This window comes from Oncorhynchus masou, chromosome 2 (assembly GCF_036934945.1).
Source record: "Oncorhynchus masou masou isolate Uvic2021 chromosome 2, UVic_Omas_1.1, whole genome shotgun sequence".
Classification (NCBI taxonomy): Eukaryota; Metazoa; Chordata; class Actinopteri; order Salmoniformes; family Salmonidae; genus Oncorhynchus; species Oncorhynchus masou.
The window spans coordinates 44,319,574-44,342,967 of NC_088213.1; the positions used below are offsets into that span (position 1 = coordinate 44,319,574).

The window sequence follows — 23,394 nt, forward strand, 5'->3', positions numbered from 1 at the left end:
CTCTCTACTATTATTCTGACATTTCACATTCCTATAATAAAGTGGTGATCCTAACTGACCAAAAACAGGGAACATTTACTCGGATTAAATGTCAGGAATTGTGAAAAACTGAGTTTAAATGTATTTGGCTAAGGTGTATGTAAACTTCCGACTTCAACTGTACATGTTTCAGTTGGTGCCAGCACATTTCAACATATATGCCTGAGGCCACATAAGAATACACGCTTAAGTGTTTCAGTGTCCACATAATTCAGAATGAAACTGAAAAATGACTTTTGGTTGCTTTACACTTCTACCATTACCCCTGAATTTTAAGAGACCAAGGCAAGGATTCTGATGTTTACAGTGGCCATATTGGGTCCTCTCTGTGCTGTCAAACAGTGAAATGGCTTATTTTTGCTCACCTGTACACAGGCGATGCCCACGCCCACCGCTCCAATGATTTTCAGGTGGTCCAAAATGAAGTTTTCCAGTTTAGTGATACAACCCCCCTGGAGAGAGAGGAAAGGTGTGTGTGACTTAAGTTGACTTTCAATCTTGATGTTAGCCACGGGAAGTAAGGGTGCTGAGGGTGCTGAATCACCCCCTGAAAGATCTGAATTAAAAAGATATATTAACAAATAAAAAAAGATATACTGGTACTGTAGAATTGTTTTGTTTTACTAAAGTAGTGCACTGGGCCTTTACTAGTATCAGAGGACCGATATAGATGTCCATAGCGCGGGCAAAAACCTATTTTCAGCATCTGGGCTTTGTAAAAAAAAAAAAAAGGTAGTTGTATAATTAAGAACAGTATCTTGTGGGCTTCAATAATTGGAATTGTAATAGTCGTTGCCTTGTCTTTTTCTCTGTGATTGTCATTCTAATGGTATCCAGAAAGAACAAAACCCTGTCCTCAAACATTTACGTGCAAAGTTATGGGCAAAAGACAAAAAAACATCCACGTCAAATGAAATATTTTTCTGGATCAAATAACACGGAACACAACCACGTTTTATGCAGTATTCATTTACCATCCTTACAAACCACTTAAAGTAAATGACTATTTCACATAGGCTGGTCATCTCGGTGTGTACCTGTATCACCATGAACAATGCACAATAGAGAAATTGAGTACAATGAGACATCAAGTGGTTTGTGATGATGTGGCTCAGTTGGTAGAGCATGGCACTTGCAATGCTAGGATTGTGTGTTCGATCCCACATTTATGTACTCACTACTGTAGGTTGCTCTCGATGAGAGCATCTACTAAAAGTTAAAGGACTGAAGGACTGAATAGACCATTTCAGTTTACAAATAGAAATAAGCTGAATTTGCAATGTATTTCAAGAAACTGGAAAACAGGCAAGTATTTTTATATTCCACAAGTATTATCAGATTACAGTGGTGTAAAGTACTTAAGTAAAAATACTTAAAAGTACTACTTAAGTAGTTTTTTGGGGGTATCTGTACTTTACTATTAATATTTTTGACAACTTTTACTCCACTACATTCCTGAAGAAAATAATATACTTTTTACTCCATACATTTTCCCTGACACCCAAAAGTACTCGGTACATTTCGAATGCTTAGCAGGACAGGAAAATGGTCCAATTCACGCACTTATCAAGAGAACATCCCTGGTCATCTGTACTGCCTCAGATCTGGCGGACTCACTGAACACAAATGCTTCGTTAGTAAATGATTGTCTAAGTGTGCCCCTGGCTATCCGTAAAAATAAAAATAAATTGTGCCGTCTGGTTTGCTAAATATAAGGAATATGAAATGATTTATACCTTTTCCCTTGACTTTTGATTCTTAGGCATATTTAACCCCCCCCCCCCACGTAAAAAATGACAGCACACCAGTACTTCCCGCAGCTATGATCTTGATACACAAACCTGAACTCAAGCAGAATTTGCACTATGAATTGCAAGCACTCTAAAACTCAACAACACCAGCTGCTCCCTATATCGGACGCTCACCTCCACTTTGTAGATGTTTGATGGGTGGTCCCTGTGGCCGCAGCCCAGCGTCTGGGTCTTACAGCAGCTGTCCGGCACCAACCTGCCATCCGCCTCATTGGTGCGGATCCACACGCTCTCGCTCCAGTCCGACGAGCTGTTGCTGCCACAGCACTTAAACTGGCGGGAGAGGGAGAGGGGGAGGAGAGGGCATTTCACAAACTGGGTGGTGCATGCTTTCCCAGTTGTCTTGCAGTTGTTTCAGAAGACGAGATGAATGATACTCAGTTCAGGAACCAAATCCTTATACAAAACAACGGGCTCTCTTTCAAAGTAGAAGGTTTCATAATGACGAGTTACGCGTAGGGCTAATAACATACTGCAACCATGCATAATGAAAACACATATCAGTGCCAGTGTAAACAATAGTAGATTCAATGAAAGTAAACATAAAAAAGCTGAATATTAATGCACATTGGAGAAAAATCGACAAATTCCCGCATGAATATTTCCAAAAACTTCCAACCAAACTCCTCAAGTCTGCTTATGGTGCCTTCTCTTACCTCCTGCTGCAGCTTGTCCACTGCTTTGGTGATGTGCTCCTGCTCTGGCTGCCTGTACTTCTGCACCATGGTCTCCCGCAGGTTCTGTTTCAGCTCCTCATTGAGCTGCAGAGGTAGACGGGACACAGGGGATATGAGAGAACGGACACAGTAAACATGACCTTGGTCAGACTACAACACAGCTATCCAGCAGACGGTAGAAACAGAAGCATATACAATACCCAGGAAGGGGAAACTACGGTATTTGAGCGCAGGCTTTTGTTCAAGCCTAACTCTAACACACCCTGTTGATGACTTCAATCAGGTATGTTAGCACTAAACTGGAACAAAAAGGGACATTTGTCTTTCTGAATAGGACTAAGTGGAAGCATGCACATTGAGAATAAGGTAGTGGGAGAAGCAGACATAAGCTCACCAATGACTGTGAATCTTCTATCAGTAAAATAATACTTGAAGGAATGTAATGCATCTCATTGTCGATTTAATAGAATGGAATGATCCACTGTATCAAAAGGTCCAGAATAGCTAAAACTGTAATTACAGAAGGAAAGAGGAAATGATATACATAAAAGGTAAGAAGAAGTACATTTTCATTCATTTATAACAGTAGCGCAAAACTTAGGCGAGAGCATGGGCCTACGTCTAGCTGGTCCACAGTTTCTATGGCAACCACAGAATGTAGAGCCAAGTCCGAACGTAAAAAGAGAGATAAAGGGAATAAATGAACGAGGGAGGGAGAGGAAGAGAGAGAAATATAATAGGTTTCTATTTGACCTGTTGACAGCGTGGGAAACATTGCAGCAGTGAGATGAAAACAGGGTGACGAGGCCAAAGGAACATGAGCAGACAATTACACAGAGAGAGTTCAAATGACACACAACAAGCTGGTAGGATAACATTCCTTCAGGTCTAACATCGACACAGCAGGGGTGTGTGGTAGTGACAAGGCCAGTAGTGGGAATCACATCTTAGTGCTATTATCACACCACAGAAATGCTACAACAAGATGTTGCAGGCATGGGAAAGCAGAGCGGGAGAAAGAGAGAGAGAGAGAGAGAGAGAGAGAGAGAGAGAGAGAGAGAGAGAGAGAGAGAGAGAGAGAGAGAGAGAGAGAGAGAGAGAGAGAGAGAGAGAGAAAAGCAACAGATGGAGAAAGAGAGTGGGGAATTATCCGTGAACCTTTCCTTGTTTGGGTTTCAGTTTGTACAAAGAGACACTCTTCTGTCTCTGGACAGGCTCTGGGAATAGATAGGTGTTCCTGGCAGTGGAATCAGGTGGTGAATCAAGTCATTCATTACCTGCTGGTAATAGATGTAGGCCAGGACACCGGCGAGGATCTCCAGGAGGAAGATACACAGCAGCAGGACAAAGTACTGTGGGGAGACAATGAAAGGTAGGGGATTAGGTTGAAATGGATATCCCTGGCCCTCTGTTTATGGACTTCACAGTTAAAACAGGCAAATCTAATTTAGTCGAGCTGGAGTTAAATTTAGCAGAGCAGTCGATTGGTGGTAGTGGGGGTCACCGTTGTCTTTTTGTTATTTTGAGAAAATGGACTAAGAATGTCCGCCAATCGTAGTTTTAATTTGTGGCGTATTGATTATGTGGTGAAATGTCAACGGAGCTGTACAAACAGTATGTCGCCCTTAAAGGGATGCTTCAGGATTTTGGCAATGAAGATTCAAAGCCAGATGAACTCGTGGATACAATTTTTATGTCCCTGCATGCAGTTTGAAGTTACTGACTGGCGTTAGCGCAACTGCTAACTAGCGTTAGCGCAATGACTGGAAGTTAATGGTAACATTTATAGCGCAATGACTGGAAATCAATGGATGGTAACAGCTAGCATGCAAACTGTTATCTTAGACTTCCAGTCATTGCCTTAACGCTAGTTAGCATTGGGTTGCAAAACTAACTCCAACTTCCTTCACACTGGATGCAGAGACATACTGTAAAAATTGTATCCATGAGTTCATCTTCATTGCCAACATCCCTGAACAACTGGCCCAGGTAGTTTGCCCTTCAATGATAATGGTTTAAGTTTAAGTTTAACAAGTTGGTAGGGAGATGATCCAAAAATCAGTTATGAAAAGGCATAAAGTTATCACAACCCCTCTGGGTCCAAGCTATGGTTAGAATCATGGGAAACATCTGTTTATCGGGCTGGAAGTGCACAGGGTTACTACGCAAAGGAGTGTGTGAGCGAACACTCCTTTGCCTAAATGGGCGTGTATTTGTTCCCAGGACATCTCCTTTAAAAAGGTTCAATATTGTTCATTCAAATAGCTCTAAATGGCCATAATAGAGTGGCAAGGATTAGAGGATAAAATGCTTTCGAGATAACATGATATCTTTAGACCACAGATCAAGACAGTCATGGCCAACGTGTAAACTCAATAATAGGAAGGTACTCCTAATGTTTGGTACACTCTGTGTAGATGTTGAGCTAGTCATCTAATGTTAATTGTACTGTTTCAGCAAAGCGTTTGGCTATATTTTTTTTTTTACACATTGAGTGATTTTTGACAGATTGTAGAAAGTTAGCCAGCCTACTTTGCTTAGCACCACATGAATTCGTTATGCAGTCTGTCGTGTAATTATGTTGACAAATTTGATCTTTATTATGTCAATTTCAGCCCATGCAATGTATTTAGCTAACTAGCTTCAGCATTTATACTTCGCCTCAGCCATAGTGGTGACTGAAATACTAGGATACTAGGATGTTGAGTTGTGGGTGGTGGAGGGTTGATGATCTATTGTTTTGTATCTGTATACTTTGAATAAAAACTAAACAATGGATTTGCTCATCTTCTTTATACAATCTCTTTTGCATGCAATATAGACCCATACGGCTAATGATGTATTGACCACTTGTAATTTGAAAAAAGTGAAATCATTGCTAAAGTACGAACATATTTGGTATTAGCTTGGGCTCATATTAAAGAGGTCTTCACGGGTCAAACAGACCCAAAATTCCAAGATCCGACCCAGGAGCCAAGCGGGTCCGGGTTCTAAATGATGACTTTTGTTTCAGACCTAAGTCGGGTCTGATATAGTTGCCATGGGTCTCGGGTATGTGTTCAATAAGTGGTTAACATTATTTTTTAATAACTATCCCATCTCTGTACCCCACACAAACAATGATCTATAAGGTACCTCAATCGAGTAGTGGATTTAAAGAACATTCAACCACAAAGACCAAAAAGGTTTTTCCAATGCCTCTCAAAGAAGGGCACGGCCGAGTGAAGTTAATAATTAGGTTTTAGATGGTGCATAAATACACCCAGTCAATACAAAGATACAGGCATCCTTCCTAACTCAGTTGCCGGAGAGGAAGGAAACTGTTCAGGGATTTCACCATGAGGCCAATCGTGACTTTAAAACAGTTAAGAGTTTAATGGTTGTGGGATGGATAAACATTGTAGTTACTCCACAATATTAAGATAAATGACAGAGTGAAAAGGAACCCTGTACAGAATAAAAAAGATTCCAAAACATGCATCCTATTTGCAATAATGCAATACTGTATAAAATGTTGCAAATATTTTTTTTTTTGTCTGAACACAAGGCATTATGTTTGGTGCAAATCAAACACATCACTGAGTATCACTCATATTTTCAAGCATGGTGGCTGCATCATGTTATGGGTATGCTTGTAATTGGCAAGGACTACAGAGTTTCTTTGGTTGAAAATAAACAGAACAAAGCTATGAGCACAGACAAAATCTTGGAGGAAAACCTGAACCAGTCTGCTTTCCAACAGACACTGGGAGACAAATTCACCTTTCAGCAGTACAATACCAAGACGTCATTGTGGCCAAGTTACAGTTTCAAATTACATTGCCTTGAAAATCTATGGCAAGACCTGAAAATGTTTGTCTAGCAATGATCATCAATCAATTTGATTGCGCTTGAAACATTTTTTTTTAAGAACAAATGGGCAAATATTGTACAATTCGGGTGTGCAAAACTCTAGACTCCTACTTACCCCAAAAGACTCACAGATGTAATCGATACCAAAGGTGCTTCTACAAAGTATCGACTCACGGGTGAGAATACTTTTCAAAAGACATTTCTGTATTTCATTTTCAATACATTTTCAAACATTTCATGGTATTGTGTGCAGATGGGTAAAAAAAATAATCTATATTTAATCCATTTTGAATTCAGGCTGGAACAACAAAATGTGGAAGAAGTCTAGGGGTGTGAATACTTTCTGAAGGCACAGTAGCAATAACTGATTGCCCTCTTAATATGGGAATAAAAAATATATCTAATCAAATCCCCTGTCCCTTTTAGGAAAGAAGCACAGTACTTGTCTGTTTATTTCGAGATGTAGCGGTCCAATTCCATTTGAAATCCTTAGTGCTTAACGTAAGATACAAAAATATCCCATCAACTCGTGTGTAGCTCTGGAAGGATTGATTCTGTACTAGCAATATGTTTATAGCTCAACCTTGCCCTCTAACAAGCTAGGTGGAATTTTCACTTGATACCCATCAAATCCTTACAAATCTACACAAGAGCCAAGATGGTAAAAGGGTAAGATCCTAGGGGGGTCTGTGGCAGAATATTGTATGTGGTCCTTCAATGTGTGCTCTGCATTTGCCCTGCAAATGGACTACATTTAAATTGTATGGATGCCTTGTACTTTAAGGGAGGCCATTTCCTTTCAGTCACAGAGTTAGATTAGAGTTTTATCTCCCATCTGATTTAAGCAGACACAGAGGTAGGGCATGGGTCTGCATTCACCGCCAAGTTCCTTTAGCATTAGACAGATGGGGCGATAAAATCGAGGAAAACCTTGACCCAAATCTCCTGGCTCACCGCTGATCTTTGGTGTTAAGTGGAGTTGGTCTTTGTCTATTCCCAAAGTGGCTCTGATCTTGAATGCTGAGAAAGCTGACTGATCAATGCCTGTTGACACGGTCACAAAGGTGTTGAAGAAACACACACAAAACACATTAGGGTTGGGTGATATCACGATAGCGTAGGCTGAACCCTCGTCTGTCATCTCACGACGTCGTCACCGTCAACAATGGCCGTCAATCATCGTCGATGGCAACGACATCGTGATATGACAGACGATGGCTGGCGCCCTGCAGTAAAGAACGGTGTCTCGCAGTGCAAAGCAGGGCAGCACACAAGTGATGTTCTGAGTAATTTGACTATTCCTACTGGCTATTACCTTTTTAATATATGACACAGAATGCTAGCGAGCAATGTAGGCCAGACAGAGCGGAGAAGTCCGCCAAAGAAGCGCAAAATGTCCAGTCAGAAAACATCTGTTGGATGCATGGGCTTTAGACTGTAGCCTAAACTTTATTTTTTAATGTAGAAATGTACACTCCTTAACCATCTTATGTTAAGCCGTTGAATAATAAATAAAACAAAGCCTATATTTCTCTTCTCTCTCCATTCGATAGGCAAAATGAATATGACTGAAGGCTACGCTTCATCGTTTTATGCATGGCTTTTTCTCCAAAAGTTATTTGAATAGCCTAAAAACGTAACGCAGACAGGGGACTAATAATGTTAGAGGACAAACAATATCAATAGCCTATAGTAAAATCTAATCAAGTTGCGAGCTGGGAAAATCCCTCCAAGTGTGGTTGATAACCAAATGGCCAATAACCTATCATAAAAGCTTTAATTCAAGTTAAAGTTATGAACAGTTGGCTTGGGCGGCATACCGTATATACCTTATACAGGGGTATTTGGAAAAAAGCCAAGGGATAGTTTTTCAAAACCATCAAGACAACTTATTTGAAGTTTTTCAATAAATTGGAATAATTGTAGCTACTTTAAGTTAATACCTCCAGTTAATACCTCCATTAATTTGTGCAATAAATTAGGCAATAAAGCAGATTGGGTTCTTCATTTGACCTGTCACATGATTTCATATTATGAAGCTTACCATAGTTCCCCAGAACCATACAGCCAGTCGTGTTTGTTTATAAATAGCACAAAAGGGAGACTTGTAGATAGCACAAAGGGAGATGGCGGAGTCTGTTGTGCAGTGCACATGAGGTGATGAAGTTACACTTGTATGGTTTTCTGCCAGAAGTCAAAGAGCTCTGGATGAGTTATCTGCACAGCTGTGCTTCCAACTAGCATTTTATTCCTCCTCCGAACTTTTCTCCTCTGCTCAGTGTACACATGCTGCTATTACTCCAGAAAAGCTTCATAATTTGCAGTCTCCCTCTTTCAATTTCATTTGTACAATGTTCACACTCACCGAAAAACGACATTCGGCAGCTACAAGCTATGCTTGCATAACTTTATGTGCTGGATTTGCCTGTCTTTATGTTCGTTTACGCTCGTTAGCATTTAGGTAACAGCGTCTATGTGAATTCGCTATTAGTTTTTGCTAATTTTGTTAGCATTCTGGTACTAGAGGCACAAATGGGATTTTCTTGCATTATTTGTGCCCCCTTGTGTGCTATGCCGGTAATAACATAAATCCTGGGATGAGAGAAGGACAGTATGACTATATGAAAATCTGGATATCGCCCAAGCTTAATGAGCAGTTGTGTATTTCCCAAACATTCTAGCCTAAAGTTGTGACTTTCAAAAATAACAATGAAAGTCTATAGCTTAGGCTATTCTCAATAAAAGCTTTATGATAGAACAAACTAAAGAAAATAAGGAAAGTGCTGCTATGGTACACAATAATAGGTCTTCATAGATAGAAGGTGCTCTTTGGTAAAAGGGGTCAATTTGTCATCAAAAAGAAAGGAGAATCAAGACACTCTTCATATAATTCATTAAAATACCTTTATTTGTATGGCATGTTCAATGGAACAAAGATTTTCAAACTCCAGCGCGGTTCAGCTGCATGGCCGAAGATACAATGAAACAAAGTCTTCTTTTGATCAAAGCATTTTCCACCCGAGATTGAGGAGGGAGTGGTCACAGAACAGCCAAAATTCATTACAACACCTTGTAAACAACAATGTACATTCAAAAGTGAAAAAAGGTGTATGTTATCAAAATGCACATCAAAATCAGAAGCATTAGAACCACTAGAAGAAGAAAAAAATAGTTCTAGCCTTGAATAAAAGTGGGCCAAATAGTGAGAAAAGGTGAGCCATACATTTCATACACTGAACAAAAACAAAGGCAACGGAAAGTGTTGTTCCCATGTTTCAAATAAAAGATCCCAGAAATGTGGTTCTCTTTTCTTTTAGAAAACAATATTGTATTTTTTATTCTTTCATATAGCAATAAATATTCAGTTCTAAAGACGGTAGACCAGTCATATATACAGTTGAAGTCGGAAGTTTACATACATCTCGGCCAAATACATTTAAACTCAGTTTTTCACAATTCCAGACATTTAATCCTAGTAAAAATCCCCTCTCTTAGGTCAGTTAGGATCACCACTTTATTTTAAGAATGTGAAATGTCAGAATAATTGTAGAGAGAATGACTTATTCCAGCTATAATTTCTTTCATCACATTCCCAGTTGGTCAGAAGTTTACATACACTCAGTCAGTATTTGGTAGCATTGCCTTTAAATTGTTTGACTTGTTTTGGGTAGCCTTCCACAAGTTTTCCACAATAAGATGGGTGAATTTTGGCCCATTCCTCCTGACAGAGCTGGTGTAACTGAGTCAGGTTAAAACTTCCTTGCTCGCACACGCTTTTTCAGTTCTGCCCACACATTTTCTATAGGATTGAGGTCAGGCCTTTGTGATGGCCACTCCAATACCTTGACTTTGTTGTCCTTACGCCATTTTGCCACAACTTTGGAAGTATGCTTGGGGTCATTATCCATATGGAAGACCCATTTGCGACCAAGCTTTAACTTCCTGACTGATGTCTTGAGATGTTGCTTCAATATATCCACATAAATTCTCTTTCCTCGTGATGCCATCTATTTTGTGAAGTGCACCAGTCCCTCCTGCAGCAAAGCATCCCCACAACAAGATGCTGCCCAACATAATGATGGCCATTATGGCCAAACAGTTACATTTTTGTTTCATCAGACCAGAGGACATTTCTCCAAAAAGTATGATCGTTGTCCCCATGTGCAGTTGCAAACCGTAGTCTGGCTTTTTTATGGCGGTTTTGGAGCAGTGGCTTCTTCCTTGCTGAGCGGCCTTTCAGGTTATGTCGATATAGGACTCGTTTTACTGTGGATATAGATACTTTTGTACCGGTTTCCTCCAGCATCTTCACAAGGTCCTTTGCTATTGTTCTGGGATTGATTTGCACTATTTTTTTCCTGAGGTCTTGGCTGATTTCTTTTGATTTTCCCATGATGTCAAGCAAATGGGCACTGAGCTTAAAGGTAGGCCTTAAAATACATCCACAGGTACACCTCCAATTGACTCAAATGATGTCAATTAGCCTATCAGAAGGTTCTAAAGCCATTACATCATTTTCGGGAATTTTCCAAGCTGTTTAAAGGCACAGTCATCTTAGTGTATGTAAACTTCTGACCCACTGGAATTGTGGCACAGTGAATTGTAAGTGAAATAATCTGTCTGTAAGCAATTGTTGGAAAAATGACTTTTGTCATGCACAAAGTACATGTCCTTTCCGACTTGCCAAAACTATAGTTTGTTAACAAGAAATTTGTGGAGTGGTTGAAAAACTAGTTTTAATGACTCCAACCTAAGTGTATGTAAACTTCCGACTTCAACTGTATACTGCAGATATGGGTCTGCGGTAGATTGCTTCCATCCAGCTCACGTCACCACGGTAACACAGCCCATTCCTCATCAGACAGTCACTGCTCCATCACAGCGCGCCACACTTACACACACACGCTCCATGTTAACACTCATCCACCAGAAAGCAATATTAGAAAAGATGTGCCTGCACTTAGCCTCTGCCCAGGCTTTCAACAACATTATCTTTTGTTCAGTTGCATTCGATTTCCTCACTGTAGCCCTACTTTAATTTTAGCTGTTTTTTTCATACTTAGAAATATATAATTTGGGGAGGTTGGCCAATAGGGGACGATAGCATCATATATCAATGTTTTATTGGTACATGATCATGATAGGAAAAGACTGATATTGCCCAACCCTAACACGCACACAGAGAGACACACACACCTGTGATATACATTGAGTTTGACAGAAAGCCGATATAGCTGCTGAGTCAAACATCGGAGGTAGTTCACACAGATTCAACAGCAGTCTTCTCGCCTCTCGTTGCCAGGTTTAAGTTACACACACACACACACACACACACACACACACACACACACACACACACACACACACACACACACACACACACACACATACCTGCTCTCCCTTCCCTCCTGACAAGTTAATTCCTTCAGCATGATTCATCGGCCTAATCTTAACTCCTTTGGATGCACTCTGCATTCCAACACACACACTTGCACACAAAAGCCACAGCATATGTTTGGGATCGAAAGTGGACATACAGCAAAGACCCATCTAGAACAGGAGCAGATAACACAATAGTTTGAGAAGCCTTACCCAAAGTGAATGAAAAATACTGGATTAGGCCATTTCAACTACTCCTCCCTTGTCCCTTCACTAAGGAATATAATGCACAAAAGGTCAGGGTAAGGACTGGATAGAGATCCTATTATTACTAAATAACTAAACTCATTGAGGTTTTAGTATTGGTTTCCTCAAAATTCCATGTTCAATTTGATATGGGAAAACAAATTGTCCTATGTGAATACCTAGATATCACTTAAATTCAAATTTTTGCATGCAGGTCATCGCATGACAAAACCACACACACCATACAGGCTCCGTTTACCTAGTGTCGTGTCTCTGACTGATTAAATTATACGACATGCTATTTTATCAAATCGATTACCTAACGTTTGATTGATCACGTGATTGAATTAAACCATGCAACAATTAACTCGTTAATAACCTGGGGCACCACAGTGGCATTAGTTTATATAAAGCGGCTATCTCCCGAATCCACTCTAAGATCTTTTATATCAATAGCAGTCAATTATTTATTGTCACAAGGGTAGCCTAGTGGTTAAAGTGTTGGACTAGTAACCGAAAGGTTGCAAGGTTGCAAGTTCAAACCCCCGAGCTGACAAGGTACAAATCTGTCATTCTGCCCCTGAACAGGCAGTTAACCCACTGTTCCTAGGCCGTCATTGAAAATAAGAATTGTTCTTAACTGACTTGCCTAGTTAAATAAAGGTAAAATAAAATCAGTCTCATCTGAACGTTGTAAAATTCTTGGTTATCATCACTAACCATATCTAACGAGTTGAATCAGCAATTCAAAAATTGGCTTAATTATTTATTTACTAACTACCTAAATAAATCACACAGATTTACATATACACAGGATGGATCATACATTGATTACCAATCAGAAGGCTGGTTACACAAAGAAAGGGTGTTGGGTTTGAATGAAAGAGTGGGAAGGTGCAATGGAGTTTGGGTCTCTATCGGACCTTGAAAAGCTATGCTGACGTAAATACAGAATCTTATGCATTATAATAACCGCCCATGCGGAAAAGGAAAATGCAAGATATATATTTACACTGAGCTGCGCTTTGATAGATGGGTCGAAGATGGAAGACTGGTTTGCCCAGCGGAGATCGCCTTTGTCCTTTGTAGAATCTGTCTGGGCTTAGCGGATATGTTGTACCCCGTCTTCTCAGGAGATTGTCTGTCCTTTCCTAGGCCATGTACGTTTACAGCTGCAGCTGATAACTCAACTTCTAGGATGTATCAATTCTTCATTAGTGAATAAGAGTTCAAAGTTCATACCATTTTGCAATACTCAGCTAGTGCTGTATTCTGGCTGGTCTTGTCAAAATTCATCCTTCCAGCGTGGTCATCGTCACCTTCACAATGAAATTAGCCCTTTTAAACGTATGGGACACCAGTCCTCACGTCGTCGGTAACTAAGGTTTGACTCCCATCAACGGCTTTTGGATCAGGGGAGAGAAGGGCATGCTTCATAGTTCTCAATCAATATCTGTTCACTTGGGCATGGCCACTGAGTGAGCATAGTTTACTTTATGAAAACAATTCTCATTTAGAAGCTAAAAATACATTTAATCTTTTCACAAATAGTTTCATATTTAAACATTTAAATTGCACAATAATTCCATGTGAATCTGATAACTAGAATGTGTAGACTTTCCAAGATACAATTTATGTCGTCCTATCATCAGATATGTCCAAGACACCAACTGATCGGACATCATATTTTTTAAGTACCAAAGACACTTTCAACTGGTTGGATTACAGAAATATTGTACCTTTCCCCTTTTGATGTCACCATACTCTCTCTATGTTAAAGGGATTTTCAAGAAACCATTCTGTAGAGTGGAGAGAAGGGGGAAAGGTATTTATGGGGGTCATAAACCTCCCCCAACAGGATAACGTCATAACACTAGTTATGTTCCTCACCGAATGAAAATTACTTGGCAACATGTTGTCAGCAGTCATTGGTGTAGACATAATTTACACCATGTTTAAATAAAGAAGAAAAAGGTCTACAGGGTATTCTTCTCATTCTGAGACAAGGGCACCTTACCAACTATTACTTTAGAGTAATCAATGTGAATGTTAGCCATGGCCACCACAGGCTAAGTAATGAAAGTGTTATTGTAAATTACAGTCATTCATATTTAATTACTTCAAAAAGGTGAGGAAAAGAAGAACAAATCATGTCATTTGGGTGCACTACCCCTTTAAGTTTGGCTCAGCTTCCACCACAGTTCAGCTGCGTCTATGACAGCCTTGTAGGGCTCTGGTCAGTGAGAGTGTGCGGTCAGTTTCTCCACTCATTGCCTCTGGGATTTTATGACTCACCCGTGGTATTACATTTACATTTAAGTCATTTAGCAGACGCTCTTATCCAGAGCGACTTACAAATTGGTGAATTCACCTTCTGACATCCAGTGGAACAGCCAGTATAAATTGTGTCTGTTTGGACGGGAAACAAGTTCCCTCCACTCTCAGGCCCACCTCTATTTCAATGCACTCCCAGAACAATGGACAGTGCTCATACCAAACCCCTCTCTCTCCTTCTGTGAGCGCTCGCTCTCACTCCTTCTGTGCTCTCCTGCGAGCTCTCTCGCCCCCGTTCTGTGCTCTCCGTCTGTGAGCTCTCTCCTTCCATGCTCTCCTTCTGTGCTCTCGCTCTCTCTTCTCCTGCGCTCTCCTTCTGCGAGCTCTCTCCTTTTGTGCTCACCTATGAGCTTGAGCTCCTTCTGCGCTATCGCTCTCTCTCCTTCTGTGCTCTCCTTGTGCAAGCCCTCTCTCCTTCTGTGATCTCCTTCTGCGAGCTGTCTCTAGGCATAGGCTAAGATGCAATAGATAGTGTAGAATACTGTATAAACACAACAGTTCAAAAGTTTGGGGTCACTTAGAAATGTCCTTGTTTTTGAAAGAAAAGCACATTTTTTGTCCATTAAAATAACATCAAGTTGATCAGAAGGCCAGAATCCCGGAGTCGCCTCTTCACTGTTGACATCTATTTTGTATCTCTGACAGAGTAGAGATATTCTTCCAATTTGTATTATCTTTTGAGCAATTTTGTTTATTCTGTGTTTTTGTTACATTTTTCAAATTTGTCAAATAGGAGGTCATCACTTTGGTTCTGTTTTTTTTATTTTATTGTGTGTTCTAATGAGCTGAGTTTTTCTTGCATACTTTTTTGGTTTAAAGTAAAGTCTTCTGATGGAATCATTCCATAGAGACTTTCAAAGTGATCTTCCCAAATGTTGCCATTTTGAATGGCTAGGTCGTTTCTCTATTTTCCATTTACACCATTCCATTTCTCCCAGAACTGGTTTGCATCAATGGAGTCTTCAAACCACCCCCACAGTACTTAGACTAAGCTCACCAACCATGCCCAACGCAAGAGTAGATGTTGTGCTGTGTGTTTCAACAAAGACCATTCTTCAGTAGCAGGAAAGAAAAATTATATAAATAGTAAACAAAATTATAACATACAATGGGGCAAAAAAGTATTTAGTCAGCCACCAATTGTGCAAGTTCTCCCACTTAAAAAGATGAGAGGCCTGTAATTTTCATCATAGGTACACTTCAACTATGACAGACAAAATGAGAAAAAAAAATCCAGAAAATCACATTGTAGGATGTTTAATGCATTTATTTGCAAATTATGGTGGAAAATAAGTATTTGGTCAATAACAAAAGTTTATCTTAATATTTTGTTGGTAATGACGGAGGTCAAATGTTTTCTGTAAGTCTTCACAAGGTTTTCACAAACTGTTGCTGGTATTTCGGCCCATTCCTCCATGCAGATCTCCTCTAGAGCAGTGATGTTTTGGAGCTGTTGCTGGGGAACACGGACTTTCAACTCCCTCCAAAGATTTTCTATGGGGTTGAGATTTGGAGACTGGCTAGGCCACTCCAGGACCTTGAAATGATTCTTACGAAGCCACTCCTGCATTGCCCGGGCAGTGTGTTTGGGATCATTGTCATGCTGAAAGACCCAGCCACGTTTCATATCCAATGCCCTTGCTGATGAAAGGAGGTTTTCACTCAAAATCTCAACGATTTCTTCCCTTTACACGGATCAGTCGTCCTGGTCCCTTTGCAGAAAAACAGCCCCAAAGCATGATGTTTCCACCCCCATGCTTCACAGTAGGTATGGTGTTCTTTGGATGCAACTCAGCATTCTTTGTCCTCCAAACACAACAAGTTGAGTTTTTACCAAAAATTTCTATTTTGGTTTCATCTGACCATATGACATTCTCCCAATCTTCTTCTGGATCATCCAAATGCTCTCTAGCAAACTTCAGACGGGCCTGGACATGTACTTGCTTAAGCAGGGGGACACGTCTGGCACTGCAGGATTTGAGTCCCTGGCGGCGTTGTGTGATAATTTTAACCCCACGGGGTGAGATCTTGCGTGGAGCCACAGATCGAGGGAGATTAAAAATCCTACAATGTGATTTTCTGGATTTTTTTCTTCTCATTTTGTCTGTCATAGTTGAAGTGTACCTATGATAAAAATTACAGGCTTCTCTCATATTTTTAAGTGGGAGAACTTGCAATTGGTGGCTGACTAAATACTTTTCTCCCCCACTGTATGTATATCCTACTACCAGTCACTTTTATGCATAAACCTACCTCAACCACCCCAGTCTCCCTGTACATTGAATAAGGTACTGGCTCTGACATGTATATACTTGCATTCTTATGTTTCTTTGAGTTTCTTACATGTTTATTGTATTCTTGATTATTATCTATATATCATTCTTATCACTACATTGTTGGGAAAGAGCTCTCAAGGTAAGAATTTTACACCGGTTGTATCCTGTGCATGCCGCAAATAAACTTTTATGTGTTACGGTGTGGAGGATTGGAAGTTTGCGTCCCGGTTGGGACAGAATTTCCACTTGTGTCACACGTCTGTGTGTGTGCGCATGCAAATGTCTGCATAATTGAGGGTGACCACTCACCACTCTCAGCAGCCTCCTCTGCTCCTTGAAGGTGGCGCAGCAGCCCAGCACTCCAGTCACCATGACGATTGCCCCGGCTAGGATAAGGATGTAGGCAGAGGCGGCGTAGGTCACGGAGGAGAGCAGGCTGATGTAGTCGCTCTTCTCCACCAGAGTCCAGATGCCCACCGCCATAACCACGCCCCCTGCCAGCTGGGAGGACAAAGATATCACATTGTAGAACTGCACAAGTGTTGCTCTCCACTTTCTGGAGGACTGAGTTATGGAATCATTGCAATCAAAATTCTGGCGTTTGATTGCAAATATGCAGATGGAGTCAAAGAGAACACACAGAAAACTGTTGTATAAAACACCTGTCTCCGGATTATATCTTCAAACTAAGGGCAACCATGTCATCCGTGACAGAGCGGGAGAAGTGTCCATCCATGTATACAGTTCAGATTAACTTGAAATGAAAACGACAAAGTGTACTATTACCTAGCTAGCTGGCTGGCTCGCGAGCTAGCTAAAGTTACATGTATGATCTGTGTAGTTATATTATTCGTATCACAGAGCCATTTGTATTGCTAGTTATAGCCTAATGTTAGCTAGCTAACATTGAACCTGGTTGGTTAGTTTCCTGCAGATTCATGCAGGGTAGTAACGTTATGAGTTGGGATTATGGTTCATGTCTAAACAAAAGACTCCACTATGCAAATAACCATTTTAATACGAATAGAATGTTCATGATGTCACTGCGACAACTGCTGATCGACATGGCTGGTAAATTCGCTCTGGCTATCTACTCAGATTTCAGAACACTCTCTTCTGTGTGCCAGAGCGCAGAATAACTGACGAATTTACGAACGCTTAACATCCATTGAATATGGCCAGTGTCAGTAAACGTTGGCTAAACAATTGTTGCCAGGAGCACATTTGCAGTCACCAACGCTCTGGATAACATAAAAACAGCCTAACCAGCTCTGCTAGGGTGAGTAAAATGGTCAGAGTGAGCTGTTCTCTCATTTGTGTCTGGAAGCAGCTAGCAAACTATCCAACATTAGCTAGTTAGCTTGGGTGCTTGACTGCTGTGGTTAGGTCAGCCAGATGTGAATCCTTAAAAAGAGATGGGTGGGACTAAGGCTTTAGAGGGTGTATGGTTGTTGACAAAGAAGTGCTCTCCAGTAGGTGCTGAAAGAAGACAAAGAAGTGCTCTCCAGAAATAAATTTGCTGAAAGATCTAAAATCCTGTTTTTGCTTAGTCATTAAATCAAATCAAAATCAAATCAAATTTTATTTGTCACATACACATGGTTAGCAGATGTTAATGCGAGTGTAGCGAAATGCTTGTGCTTCTAGTTCCGACAATGCAGTAATAACCAACAAGTAATCTAACTAACAATTCCTAAACTACTGTCTTATACACAGTGTAAGGGGATAAAGAATATGTACATAAGGATATATGAATGAGTGATGGTACAGAGCAGCATAGGCAAGATACAGTAGATGGTATCGAGTACAGTATATACATATGAGATGAGTATGTAAACAAAGTGGCATAGTTAAAGTGGCTAGTGATACATGTATTACATAAGGATGCAGTCGATGATATAGAGTACAGTATATACGTATGCATATGAGATGAATAATGTAGGGTAAGTAACATTATATAAGGTAGCATTGTTTAAAGTGGCTAGTGATATATTTACATCATTTCCCATCAATTCCCATTATTAAAGTGGCTGGAGTTGAGTCAGTGTCAGTGTGTTGGCAGCAGCCACTCAATGTTAGTGGTGGCTGTTTAACAGTCTGATGGCCTTGAGATAGAAGCTGTTTCTCAGTCTCTCGGTCCCAGCTTTGATGCACCTGTACTGACCTCGCCTTCTGGATGATAGCGGGGTGAACAGGCAGTGGCTCGGGTGGTTGATGTCCTTGATGATCTTTATGGCCTTCCTGTAACATCGGGTGGTGTAGGTGTCCTGGAGGGCAGGTAGTTAGCCCCCGGTGATGCGTTGTGCAGACCCCACTACCCTCTGGAGAGCCTTACGGTTGAGGGCGGAGCAGTTGCCGTACCAGGCGGTGATACAGCCCGCCAGGATGCTCTCGATTGTGCATCTGTAGAAGTTTGTGAGTGCTTTTGGTGACAAGCCGAATTTCTTCAGCCTCCTGAGGTTGAAGAGTCGCTGCTGCGCCTTCTTCACGATGCTGTCTGTGTGAGTGGACCAATTCAGTTTGTCTGTGATGTGTATGCCGAGGAACTTAAAACTTGCTACCCTCTCCACTACTGTTCCATCGATGTGGATAGGGGGTTGTTCCCTCTGCTGTTTCCTGAAGTCCACAATCATCTCCTTAGTTTTGTTGAAGTTGAGTGTGAGGTTATTTTCCTGACACCACACTCCGAGGGCCCTCACCTCCTCCCTGTAGGCCGTCTCGTCGTTGTTGGTAATCAAGCCTACCACTGTTGTGTCGTCCGCAAACTTGATGATTGAGTTGGAGGCGTGCGTGGCCACGCAGTCGTGGGTGAACAGGGAGTACAGGAGAGGGCTCAGAACGCACCCTTGTGGGGCCCCAGTGTTGAGGATCAGCTGGGAGGAGATGTTACCTACCCTCACCACCTGGGGGCGGCCCGTCAGGAAGTCCAGTACCCAGTTGCACAGGGCGGGGTCGAGACCCAGGGTCTCGAGCTTGATGACGAGCTTGGAGGGTACTATGGTGTTGAATGCAGAGCTGTAGTCGATGAACAGCATTCTCACATAGGTATTCCTCTTGTCCAGATGGGTTAGGGCAGTGTGCAGTGTGGTTGAGATTGCATCGTCTGTGGACCTATTTGGGCAGTAAGCAAATTGGAGTGGGTCTAGGGTGTCAGGTAGGGTGGAGGTGATATGGTCCTTGACTAGTCTCTCAAAGCACTTCATGATGACGGAAGTGAGTGCTACGGGGCAGTAGTCATTTAGCTCAGTTACCTTAGCTTTCTTGGGAACAGGAACAATGGTGGCCCTCTTGAAGCATGTGGGAACAGCAGACTGGTATAGGGATTGATTGAATATGTCCGTAAACACACCAGCCAGCTGGTCTGCGTATGCTCTGAGGACGCGGCTGTGGATGCCGTCTGGGCCTGCAGCCTTGCGAGGGTTAACACGTTTAAATGTTTTACTCACCTCGGCTGCAGTGAAGGAGAGACCGCATGTTTCCGTTGCAGGCCGTGTCAGTGGCACTGAATTGTCCTCAAAGCGGGCAAAAAAGTTATTTAGTCTGCCTGGGAGCAAGACATCCTGGTCCGTGACTGGGCTGGATTTCTTCCTGTCGTCCGTGAATGACTGTAGACCCTGCCACATGCCTCTTGTGTCTGAGCCGTTGAATTGAGATTCTACTTTGTCTCTGTACTGACGCTTAGCTTGTTTGATAGCCTTGCGGAGGGAATAGCTGCACTGTTTGTATTCAGTCATGTTACCAGACACCTTGCCCTGATTAAAAGCAGTGGTTCGCACTTTCAGTTTCACGCGAATGCTGCCATCAATCCACGGTTTCTGGTTAGGGAATGTTTTAATCGTTGCTATGGGAACGACATCTTCAACGCACGTTCTAATGAACTCGCACACCGAATCAGCGTATTCGTCAATGTTGTTATCTGACGCAATACGAAACATGTCCCAGTCCACGTGATGGAAGCAGTCTTGGAGTGTGGAGTCAGCTTGGTCGGACCAGCGTTGGACAGACCTCAGCGTGGGAGCTTCTTGTTTAAGTTTCTGTCTGTAGGCAGGGATCAGCAAAATGGAGTCGTGGTCCATTGGGGTATTGTATGTAGATTGATGAGGAGGAAAAAACTATTTAATAAAGGCTTATTCTAAAATGTAACATAACAAAAGTGGATAAACGGGTCGAAATACATTCCGAATGCACTGTATGCTAGAATGGAGGTATAAAAAAACAGCTGCATTTGCATATTAGCCAATACATATGACATAGCCTACACATATAGCATACCTTGCAATAAAATATTCTCTAAAAACTGTTGTACAATGGGCTCTGCAATAAGATTCTAAACCAGAGAAGTCCTCAAATACCAGCTGGCCAATACCATGGTGGCCATTGCATGATGTCGAATGCATTGGAATATAAGGAATAGAGAATGATACAGAGCCTGTAGGATTATAGAAAAGGAGTTGAGAAACTAATGTTTGAGTTTCAAATACTAAAATGTTTACATGCACACTAATCATTTGATATTAAACTGATTATGGCATTAGTCATGTAGACACCTTACTCTGCTTAAATCACATAAGGTCATGATCGAAATAAGCATATGCTGATTAAGACCTGCTTTTCTGAGCAATATTTTGAATTATTAGGACATGTAAACACCTAAATCAGAGTTACAGTGGCTTATGAAAGTAGTCACCCCCCTTTAGCATTTTTCCTATTTTGTGACTTACAACCTGGACTTTTTGGGGGGTTTGTATCATTTGATTTACACAACATGCCTACCAACATGCTGGTGTACATCAATATTTAAGTCATACCACAGATTCTCAATTGGATTGAGGTCTGGGCTTTAACAAGGCCATTCCAAGACATTTAAATGTTTCCCCTTAAACAAATCAAATGTTGCTTTAGAAGTATTCTTAGGGTCATTGTCTTGCTGGAAGGTGAACCTCCGTCCCAGTCTCAAATCTCTGGAAGACAGAAACAGTTTTCCCTCAAGAATTTCACTGTATTTAGAGCCATCAATCATTCCTTCCATTCTGACTCGTTTCCCAGTCCCTGCTGATGAAAAACATCCCCACAGCATGATGCTGCCACCACCATGCTTCACTGTGGGGATGGGATCTCAGGGTGATGAGAGGTGTTGGGTTTGCGCTAGACATAGCATTTTCCTTGATGGCCAAAAAGCCCAATTATAATCTCATCTAATCAGAGTACCTTCTTCCATATGTTTGGGGAGTCTCCCACATGTCTTCTGGCGAACCCTGATCTGTACTTCTCCACAACTTTGTCCCGGACCTGTTTGGAGAGCTCCTTGGTCTTCATAGTGCTTGCTTGGTGGTGCCCCTTGCTTTGTGGTGTTGAAGACTCTAGGGGCTTTCAGAACAGGTGTATCCGTTATATTGGGTTTATCACAGTAGGACTGGTGAGGTTAATATGTAGAGTCGTGGCCAAAAGTTTTGAGAACGACACAAATATTAATTTCCAAAGTTTGCTGCTTCAATGACTTGATATTTTTGTCAGATGTTACGATGGAATACTGAAGTATAATTACAAGCATTTCATAAGTGTCAAAGGCTTTTCTTGACAATTACATGAAGTTGATGCAAAGAGTCAATATTTGCAGTGTTGGCCCTTCTGTTTCAAGACCTCTGCAATCTGCTCTGACACGCTGTTAATTAACTTCTGGGTCACATCCTGACTGGCAGCCCATTCTTACATAATCAATGCTTGGAGTTTGTCAGAATTTGTGGGTTTTTGTTTGTCCACCCGCCTCTTGAGGATTGACCACAAGTTCACAATGGAATTAAGGTCTGGGAAGTTTCCTGGCCATGGACCCAAAATAGATGTTTTGTTCCCTGAACCACTTAGTTATCACTTTTGCCTTATGGCAAGGTGTTCCATCATGCTGTAAAATAAATTGTTCATCACCAAACTGTTCTTGGATGGTTGGGAGTAGTTGCTCTCGGAGGATGTGCTGGTACCATTCTTTATTCATGGCTGTGTTCTTAGGCAAAATTGTGAGTGAGCCCACTCCCTTGGCTGAGAAGCAACCCCACACATGAATGGTCTCAGGATGCTTTACTGTTGGCATGACACAGGACTGATGGTAAGCGCTCACCTTGTCTTCTCCAGACAAGCTTTTTTCCAGATGTTCTAAACAATCGGAAAGGGGATTCATCAGAGAAAATGACTTTACCCCAGTCCTCAGCAGTCCAATCCCTGTACCTTTTGCAGGATATCAGTCTGTCCCTGATGTTTCTCCTGGAGAGATGTGGCTTCTTTGCTGCCCTTCTTGACACCAGGCCATCCTCCAAAAGTCTCACTGTGCGTGCAGATGCACTCACACCTGCCTGCTGCCATTCCTGAGCAAGCACTGTACTGGTGGTGCCCCGATCCCACAGCTGAATCAACTTTAGGAGATGGTCCTGGCGCTTGCTGGACTTTCTTGGATGCCCTGAAGCCTTCTTCACAACAATTGAACCACTCTCCTTGAAGTTCTTGATGAGCCGATAAATGGTTGATTTAGGTGCAATCTTACTGGCAACATTATCCTTGCCTGTGAAGCCCTTTTTGTGCAAAGCAATGATGACAGCACGTGTTTCCTTGCAGGTAACCATGGTTGACAGAGGAAGAACAATGATTCCAAGCACAACCCTCCTTTGAAGCTTCCAGTCTGTTATTCAAACTCGATCAGCGTGACAGAGTGATCTCCAGCCTGGTCCTCATCAACACTCACACCTGTGGTAATGAGAGAATCACAGTCATGTCAGCTGGTCCTTTCGTGGC

General features: G+C 41.6%; 1 protein-coding gene across 2 annotated transcripts in view; it reads right to left on the reverse strand.

The window, feature by feature from the left end:
* LOC135505858 (CD151 antigen-like) overlaps positions 1–23,394 on the reverse strand; it is a 92,489-nt gene that overhangs the window by 44,351 nt on the left and 24,744 nt on the right. For both annotated transcript variants that reach the window (XM_064925065.1, XM_064925058.1), the window contains exons 3-7: positions 16,924–17,115; positions 3,805–3,879; positions 2,507–2,611; positions 1,965–2,123; positions 405–491 (exon numbers count right to left, since the gene is read on the reverse strand). In XM_064925065.1, the coding sequence (XP_064781137.1) occupies positions 405–491; positions 1,965–2,123; positions 2,507–2,611; positions 3,805–3,879; positions 16,924–17,115 (618 nt within the window). The remainder of the gene's footprint in view (positions 1–404; positions 492–1,964; positions 2,124–2,506; positions 2,612–3,804; positions 3,880–16,923; positions 17,116–23,394) is intronic.